This window comes from Dendropsophus ebraccatus, chromosome 2 (assembly GCF_027789765.1).
Source record: "Dendropsophus ebraccatus isolate aDenEbr1 chromosome 2, aDenEbr1.pat, whole genome shotgun sequence".
In the NCBI taxonomy this organism is placed as follows: domain Eukaryota; kingdom Metazoa; phylum Chordata; class Amphibia; order Anura; family Hylidae; genus Dendropsophus; species Dendropsophus ebraccatus.
In genome coordinates this window covers 60096163-60106159 of record NC_091455.1, presented here as the reverse complement: position 1 = coordinate 60106159, position 9997 = coordinate 60096163, and the positions used below count along the sequence as shown (strand labels likewise).

Here is a 9997-nt window from a genome sequence, read left to right as displayed (position 1 = left end):
GGACTTAAGCATCTCTCCATTTAAACAAGGGACGGAGAACCTTCAGCCCTTTATCTGTTGGAAAACTACAGCTTTAGCTGTCCAGGCATGATGGGAATTGTAGTTTTGCAACTACAGAGCCAAAGGTTTCCCATTCCTGATTGAATCAAAAGGCTGCATTCATACGTTCCATAGTGCACCCGTAATTGCAGACCCACAATTACGGACAGCACTATGGACCCATTAATTTAAATGGCCCTGGTCACACATTTTATATGTGATCCGTGCTGCAGAAAAAATTAGAAGGTCCCACTACGGACCCGCAATTGACACATAGATCACTGTTTTTTTTTATTGAACAGGTCCGTGCATTGCGGACACCCTATGGATGCACCTCAGGCTGCCGTATCTACAGGTCCACAGCTATGAATAGCATGAATGTAGCCTTAATAAAAATGAATGATATGTATTCCAGAATGGTTCTATAAACAAATACGACTGAAGCTTCATTACGTATTATTAGTCTACAATTACCAGTAGTCATCATTTTGGCCAGTCCTCCTTTTTTACAAGTACTTTTCACTTTTACGGATCCGCAAAAAATATGGACGTATTACAAATGCATTTTTGTAAATCACGGACTAAATATTACAGACATTACATACCGTCCACAAAAAAAAAGAAAGGAATGTGTCACGTGTCATACAAACATGCCAAAAGCACCCGGACCCTGCCTGATCAAAACTTTTGATGTATCTGTGTGACATGTCAGAGCATGTTGTGAAGTGACAGTAATGCTTTAATAGTGCATAGTTTTTATTTAAGGAAAGAATTCACTATTTCCGTCCATCACTATTTTGTATTGTTTATATAGTAGCAACCGCTAAAATATTTCTTTCCCCCCACCCCAGTGTTTCTGTAGAGACGGTGAATATGTTACAATGACAGTGCAGGTTACAGGTACAGACCAGATCAGTGAGAAAGATTACATATATATTGGTAGTGACAACATCTGCCATCTAAATTTAAAAAAAAGCATTTACAGTAAACACTGGATGATTTTCCTGTTCTGCCAGACAGATTTGCAGGATAAGTACAAGAATGGGTCATGTAATTATTATAAAACACGTCTCCAAATATACTTTGGGTCAATAGTGCTTGATGACTCAGGATGTCATGTGACGTTCTTGTAATTCTTGTGTTCTCTGTTGTCCATAGTGGTAATTAATGTGATACTCAAGAAAGTTTTATTATAGTCATGAAAATCACTACGTATAACCACTATAACAAGAGCTGTGCTTATCCTGATACTTCATTAAATTCTGTACGGCTTAGGGTGCGTTTACACAGAGAGATTATCTGACAGATCATTGAAGCGAAAGCCAGGAACAGACCATAAACAGAGAACAGGTCCTAAAGGAAAGACTGAGATTCTCAAATCCATCCCTGGCTTTGGCGTCAAAGATTTGTCAGATAAATCTGTCTCTGTAAACGCACCATTAGGCTAGGTTCACACTGCGTTTTTGTAGTTCGTTTAATGTATCCGTTTTTAAATTGTTACTTTTAACAGACACTGAAACGTGGTCAAACACATTTTGCGTATGTTAAAAAAATTGGAAAAAAATGCATCCGTTTTGATTTCTTTTTTAATCTAATGGAAGTCAATAGAAAAACGGATCCAAATGGATTGCACACAATTTTTTCATCCATTTTAACCCCCTTAAAACTATATGTTAAACGTATAGTAAAAGATAAATCTAGCAATGAAAGACAATAAGCAATGTTAAATTACATAAAGTCTCCAAGATACAGAGGTAGAATGCAGTGTATTGTGCTTCCCTATGCAGGGGAGGGGAGTGATAGATAAGTGCCTGTGCTTTGGTCTGGCTACTGTTATGACTATACACAAGACAGAATGAAACTTAGTTATTTCTTAGCCGGTAAAACTCTTGACGGTATAAAAGAGTGGGCTTCCCTATGTTGCTTTCTTCCTGGACCTCACCTTGCAAGGAACTAAAGGGTCTTTGTAATTGATCCTATACACCATGTTCTCAGGTAACAATCTAGTATCCTATATAGTGACACTTTATAACCTTTTCTACTATGCAGAGTAATTATACATATTGCTCAGCCGTGTAATATTGCTAAGTGTGCAGTTATATATGTTGCAGATTCACCTAAAAGATCTAGTAAGATTTATTACACGTATGCTTCTCTTTTCATGGTAAACAAATTTTACAAAGTTATTTAATGTCTGCTATAAAGATAACTACCTGCATCCATTATAAAACCTATAGATAATATTGTATACTGTACTTTTCTGTGTGTAGATTGTGCAATCTTTTTAGAAAGTTTAGTTTTTGAGAGATGTTTGTACATTTTTTTCCTTTATTACTTATAGTATGACCTTGCTGGTTGTAGGTATGAAAGCAGTTACAGAAAAAAAACATCAGATCTGTTAACACCTGCATTGGCATTTAAAGGGTTTTCTGGAGTTGAGTTGTGTGTCAATTGCGGATAAGGCAGAGGCACACATTTAGTGCTCTATCTGGGCCCTTTTTCTTGGCAACCCCATATCCTTCCTGTGTATGTTTAACTCCACATGACTACTCCACGTGGCTACTCTGCACGGGCAGCCATTACGTAACTGGCTTTGCTTTTATGTTTGCTATGGAGGCAAGGCTGGATGCAGGGAGCATTGGTGACATTCTGCTGTGTTATATGTAATCATAGGTGGGAGTGCGTAGGACACAGTTCTGGACAGTAGGTCTGTTTTGTTTGAATACATACCAATATTAAGAGGTAATACAATGAAACAGAGATACAAAAAACATCACTAAAAATGGGCAATGTTAATGTGAACTAACAGATTGTACAATGCATCGAATGCTCAACCCTTCTATTTTTGAGAACTATGGGGTAGATTTATCAAACATGGTGTAAAGTGAAACTGGCTCAGTTGCCCCTAGCAACCAATCAGATTCCACTTTTTATTCCTCACAGACTCTTTGGAAAAATGAAAGGCGGAATCTGATTGGTTGCTAGGGGCAACTGAGCCAGTTTCACTCTACACCACGTTTGATAAATCTCCTCCTGTGTGTCCATGTAGTGTTCTAATTTGAGGTAACATATGGAGCTTCAAACTCCAAGCTCTTTCCATACCTACACTATGCTTTTTGAAAATTGTTTCTTATCCATAAAATGAATAGAAATGTTTTGCTCTACTGATATTCAGTATGGTATCCCTCTAAAATAAAAAATAAGGACAGAAAAAGTAATCCACACAGAATTTAGAGATCAGGTCTGTAATGCTAATCTAATAGTTCCAGTCACGCATATGTGCCCAGAGATTTTTCCCCACCAGTGCAGTTAGATTTTTTAATATACTATCAACTACAGTGTTCTTATACCTGTATAATGCTGAATACTGTTTATGTCATCACTGGCTAATAGATTTATATCTCGTGGGAGAGTTCAGTTGAGACAACCCCTTAAATACATAATAAACAAGAAGAAAGAGACGGGCACTCACCAGCTTGTGTGAAGTGTTTCCTTTATTCCATATCTTGGTTAAAAACATACAACGCTGGAAGAGGGAGTATGGTCTCGACGCCAAGACCATGCTCCCTCTCCCAGCGTTTTATGTTTTCAACCAAGATATGGAATAAAGGAAACACTTCACGCAAGCTGGTGAGTGCCCGTCTCTTTCTTCTTGTTTATTATGTTAGACTAAAGTCCTTATTACACCAAAAGATGTCTAACAGATTTTTTCAGCCAAAGCTAGAAGTGGATTGGAAAAGAGGAGAAATCTCAGTCTTATCTTTACCACCTGTTTTCTGTTTATAGTCCATTCCTGGCTTTGGCTGAAAAAATCTGTCAAATAATCTGTCAGACATCTTTTGATGTAATAGGGCCCTTACTGCTGTACTTGAAGGAGTTGCACCACCTGAGCGTAGTAAGCAGTGTTTCATTCATTCATGGCAAGTGAAGGCATTATCTCTGGGACCAGTAGTGCCGGGTCTTAGGATCCATTTACACAAAAAGATTGTCTGACAGATTATCTGCTAAAGATTTGAAGCCAAAGCCAGAAACAGACTATAAACAGAGATCAGGTCATAAAGGAAAGCCTCCTCTTTTCAAACCCATTCCTGTCTTTTACTTCAAATATATGACAGATAATCTATCAGATAATCTTTCTGTGTAAATGGACCTTTAGACTCTTGTTACCCGTAAATACATGTTGCTGAGGCAAGTGGTAAAATTGCAACATGGTTAAAGAGGAAGTGTCACCCCTGGTGCCGGGGTGACAGGCTCCCGACCCCCCCTAGAGCCCCTCATACTTGATTGCGCCGCTGAGATGAGTCCAACGCTCATAGAGAATGAATGGAGCGTCGGACTCACCATTCATTCTCTATGAGCGTCGGACTCATCTCAGCGGCGCGATCAAGTAAGTATGAGGAGCTCTAGTGGGGGTGACAGGTCCTCCTTAAGTATAAAAGGTCAGGAAAAAATGCAACCATCCATTCATTCATTCATCAATTTCAGGCCATCACTCTGTAGTCTTGATCCAGTGGAAGGCACAAAATACCCAATAAGGTAGTTGCCAATTTTCCTAATTTTAAAGAGAAATTTCCCTTTTGAACTTTTTTATTGAGTTCACCATGACCACTTCTTTTGGCAGAGAGTTCTATAACCTCACTGCACTGTGTTCATCTATGCACCTTGTGATGGACCCAATGATCTTATTTACCTTGTCACTTGTTTCTAAACTTACAGTCAAAACTCCTAATTCTTTTTCTATGTGCAGAATGGGTTGTCATTAGAGATGAGCAAATTTACAGTAGAAACAAAGCGATTTGCGTCGTTTCTATAGGGATTTTGCTCATCAGGCTGCAGGCTTTGAAGTCTGCTCCGCTCCCTGCCGTTCCTCCCCAGGTGCTGGGAAAAGATGGATCCCATCCTGGGAAACTGGGAGAAGCAGAATGCAGATAAAAACGAAGAGCTTTGCTTCATTCCTACTGTAATTCCCTCATCTCTAGTTGTCATTGTTAGGATACCTCTTTTGAATGCTTTGAAGAGTAGATTTCAACAGATAACGGTTTGATCAGTCTCCTATTGTGTTTCCATTGCTAAATCACCTGTTAGGAATCATGGAATGCTGAACTATTTTTCTCCCTGCAGTTTATTGGAGGTCTGGACGTAGTCGAAAAAAGGACTCCTACTCATCCCCCCAGTAAGTAATAGTCAGATACTATATCTATAGTAGTATTGATAAAAGTAAATGAGCATTTTCTCTCTATGTTCTTCTCTGGCTGGTTTCTCCCATTACTGTCAGTAACATCTGCCCTGGTTTTGTCAATCAACAGTAATATTATATGTGAATTATTGTATTTCACAACTGATTACATTTAGAAGCTAAAACTACATTCATAAATTATATAGCTCAGCAAGGTTGTAGAATGAAGTAAAGGCATCTCACAGGGTAAAAACACATTCAAAATAAAAATGTACTTTTAATTATGACTAGAAGTAAAAATTGAAAAAAATAAAGTAAAAGTATAAAAGGAAAAATTACTTGCCTATTAAATCATCCATTGTTTTTTTTTTCAGTTCACATTGAATTTTTGTTCACACTTCACTCTTTCTGTTTTATTATTTAAGTTTGCTGTATACAAAGTCTTATTGTACTATACTATTATAATCAGTAAAATAACATGTACACGTTGCAATGCATTTTTTTTTTTTTATAATGTAAGTCAATGGGAAACAGATATTGCTGTGTGGCATACAGCGTCATCTGCTTTTTAGCATCCTTTTAACTTTTATATTTTTATGGTCTTTAAAAGTATAAAACGGGATCATATAACGCCGACATCCATATCCCCTGCCAATCAGCAGTTTTATGCCAACACTAAAGTGAGAACAGAGTCAAAATCATTTGTCTCTTTCCCCTGTGTAGAAGTGGTGTCGGGGTACTGCAGCCTCGACTTCTTTTAACTATGATAGGAGCCTGTTGGCGCTGCTACACAGGGAACAGAGCCAACTGCTTCAGGCTCAGTTCTCACTGTGTAGTGCAGACACTGAACTGGGTAGTATGGGCACTGAACAGCTGATCGGCAGGAGAGTCGGGTGTTCGCACTTCACCAATCAACTATTGATAGCCTATCCTGTGAATACGCTATCAATTGTTTTACCTTAGAGGACTTCTTTAACCACAAACACATTGTGAGCCTAGCCTCAGACAACCCCATCTACAGTGAAGGAAAGGGGAATGTTACATGTTGGGCTATATTTAGAGTAACAATGTATGATGTAGTACAGTATTTGTTTATCCTTTTTAGCCTGAAGTCAGTGGATATCAGATGGAAATATTTAAGATTCATGTGTAATAATGTGTAGGGATGAGCAAATTTACAGTGCTGGCAAAGCGAAGTGCTTCGCTCCGCTCAGCCATCAGCTTGTCAAATGGCTGCCTCCGTGCCACTCCGCTCTGGGTGCCTGGAAAGGCTGGATGCAGTCCTTGGAAACATTTCCCAGGATGCACCCAGATTTTTTAGGCCCCCAGAATGGAGCGGTACAGAGTGGCACAGAGTTTAAAAGCAGCCGACTGACAAGCTGATGGCCGAGTGTAACAAAGAACTTCACCAGCGCTGTAAATCCCCTCATTCCTAGTAATGTGCATCAAAAGGATTCTACTGGGAATGTAGCCAAAATGGGTTTACATACTGCATGGAATAAATTACAGTATGGGCACCTGCATATTATACAGATAAGAATAGGACTATAGAACACCTGCCCAATATCTTGGATGTTAATGTTACTTTAATGATAACGTAACGGACAGAAATAGGCTATGTTCACACAATGTCAAAAATAGAGAAAAGGCGGACGATTTTGCCGCTATTTAACTGACTGCAATGGCAATGCATTGAAGTCAATGGGAAGACGGATGTCCAATGCGCACAATGCATTGAATAACGGACGTTTTTACCGCGGACGGTAAAATAATTAATATGATCATTATTTTGGGACGTCTTTTGCAAACAGCGGTCGTTTTTTATTAGTTGTTCACTCACAGTTTTTTTGTTATCGTTCTTTCTCAGTTTTTACTATTAAATTCAATGGACTTTTCAATTAAGTCGCACCCAAAGGGCAATTAGTAACCTCAAACTAGAATAATGTACAAACACCAGTCATTGCACTAAGGGGAGGCAAGGCTGCTAAATGACGTCAACATGACGGAAGTCATTTTAAACAGAGCTGAAAAAAACATACCCAGATATAACTAATTTCACAGCTAAAATGCATCAGTGCTGTAATAAATGGGTTGTTTTATGGACATGGCCAATGTCCATATGCTCTATTAGGGCATATGGATAGTATAGAACCCTGTATAGTCTGGAGGAAAGAAGAGAAAGGGGGACATGATTGAAACCTTTAAATATGTTAAAGGACTAAATAAGGTTCAGGAGGGAAGTGTTTTTTTTTAAAAAAAAAAAACTGAAGAGGACAGAGTGAGAGGTTAGTTGGGGGAAAGATCAGAAGCAAAGTGAGAAAATATTACTTTAGATGCTTGGAGCAAACTTCCAGCAGATGTGGTTGGTAAATCTACAATAGCATAATTTAAACATACCTGGGATAAACATATATCTATCCTAGGAAAATAGGAAAGTAATTAAAGAAGGGAAGACTAGATGGACCAGGTGGTCTTTTCCTGATGACAATCTTCTATGTTTCTAACCCCAATGTATGAACCAGAACCAAAAAACATTTTATTGAATAGCTTTCATTTGATACTACACTTAGATGTCTGGCCTTGCTACCTATGACTTAATCTGGAATAAAATAAAACAAAGTGTATCGGGGAGGTTGGGGAGGGGGGGCAGTTGCCGGGAGTACAGCATAGAGCGTCCCATGCCCATGGAGTTCATGTTTTATCGTTCTCAGTGAAAGAAGGATATACTTTTCTCAATTTGTTATTCATTCAAATTTAGAGGGGTCCCTGGAAGTTACTTTGATTAATGAAACAATATGGGTAGGAAATTATAATGGGGGGGTTTAACTTTTGTTACTTTAATTTTTTTTTTTTTCATAAAACTGGAAATGCCTTGTAGTTGTTCTGTAAGATATATAATTTTTTTTTAAATAAATGTTTATACTTTTTTACAGTTTTTTTTAATTTTATTTTATTTGCATTTCCGGCCAGTACATCTTACCAAACATAGCTCATCAGGTGAGCTGGCTGGTTTAGGTGAGAAATGCATGCATTTCTTGTTACATACAAAAGCAAAACAATCATTTCCTAATTTACAGTAAACTCTGTGTATCCTTTTATATTGGTAGTCCTCAGGGGTGAATCAAGTCACTCTGTTGCCCAAGGCCAACTACAGGATGGCGCAAACACACTCCTCCCCCATGTGTGTGTATATGTGTGTGTGTGTCACAGCTAACGTCTCCTCTGAGCCTCCAGCGTTTCTCCAGGTAAGTTTTTTATTTGGCTTTTATTTAAAAATCCACAAAACATGTTTCACAAACAAAAAATGCACATTTCAGGCTCTGGTCCTTCTGGTCTTTTTCGATGAAACACATCATATGACCACATTCTGAACTACCAACATTTTTTTTTATAACTTTATTTTTTCCCTATAAAAATAACAACTCAAAAAAAAAAAAAAATCCATTACAATACATTCCAGTTTTTCCTTCCCTCCACCCTTGGGGCGACAGTGAAACCAAAGAAAAAAAAATCAGTTATTCAGTTATTAAGATTTTCATCATCTTTCCAGCTGGCCCATATCTTACTGTGTTCACGTAACGCCTTTGCAGATACCCTTTTTGCTAAGCATTCCTCATAATATTTTACTTTTCACACCAATGCCATCCATTCCTTCAGATCTGGGGCCTCCCCATGAAACCATTTGCTCGCAAGCTGTACCTTCCTGACTGCATAGACCTTGTTTCCAAAGGAGCCCACACAACCTCCCAATACCATCTCCACATTAGTACCTCCCAACCTCACCTTAGTGTCTCTTCCATTTACAATCTAATTGACTGTCAAAAGAGTAGGACTTTTGGACTTGACCAAACCATATGGAGAAGGTCAGCTTCTTCTCTCCCACACTTTGGGCAGTTAGAATTCTCATGACAGCTTAAGAGGGGACATATATAAACAATATAAAAATTTTATCTGAATGACTTTATACATTACTTTCAGACATATTAATTGTACATTCTCCGATATTTTATGCCATACCATCTCCGAAATTGCACCTAAATACCCCTCCCACTTGTCCTTCATTCTATTCAAGTGTAAACTACCTCTTTCTCTAACTGATCTTCTATAGATCTTCTGATCTTCATTGTCGGCAGTTTTTTTACCATGTGCGTGTTCTAACATAAAATTTAAAAAATTATGCGACCTAATGTCCCAAACTGCCTTATTCCCCGTATTCCTATATGCATTCTTCAACTGCAAAAAAACAAACAAATTATCTGTGCATCGAAAATACCAAATTCCTTTTTAATTTCCTCAAACTGACCATCTCATAATATTTGCCCAATCGTGTTGACCCCTCGATTTACCCAAAACTGTGCATCTATTATTTTAGAAAACTCTTCTAAATTACTGTTCCCCCAAATTGGGGTGTATGTGAAAACTTTACAAAGTATTTTCAGTGATTTCCAAACTCTGGTTTATAATCTTAATAAGGAGAACAGGATGGGCAAACTCCCAAAGCCTGCTTCCACCGCCTGAAAAGCATCCTTATATTCTATTCTGGAACTAGACACCATCTATTCAACTACTGGGGAGGTTCTCCACGTCGCCAGATGCCGAGCTCCAATTGCAAGAAAATAGAGCTGGAAATCTGGCAAGGCAAGACCCCCCCTTTCCCCATAACTGCGTCCATGGTACATACTTAATTCTTGCTTTTTTCTACCCCAAATCAAAAAATTCAAAAGGGAGGTCTTTTTTTAACAAAAAAACCCTCTCTGGGATCCATATTGGGGAGCTATTAAG

The 9997-nt window shown here is 38.3% G+C and overlaps 1 protein-coding gene across 2 annotated transcripts in view; it reads left to right on the top strand.

The window, feature by feature from the left end:
* The first annotated feature begins 1949 nt into the window (after positions 1–1949).
* Positions 1950–9997, top strand: part of LOC138784472 (chloride channel protein D-like) — a 120241-nt gene continuing 112193 nt past the window's right edge. For both annotated transcript variants that reach the window (XM_069960050.1, XM_069960052.1), the window contains exons 1-2: positions 1950–2034; positions 5161–5212. In XM_069960050.1, the coding sequence (XP_069816151.1) occupies positions 2025–2034; positions 5161–5212 (62 nt within the window). In that variant the 5' untranslated portion in view covers positions 1950–2024. The remainder of the gene's footprint in view (positions 2035–5160; positions 5213–9997) is intronic.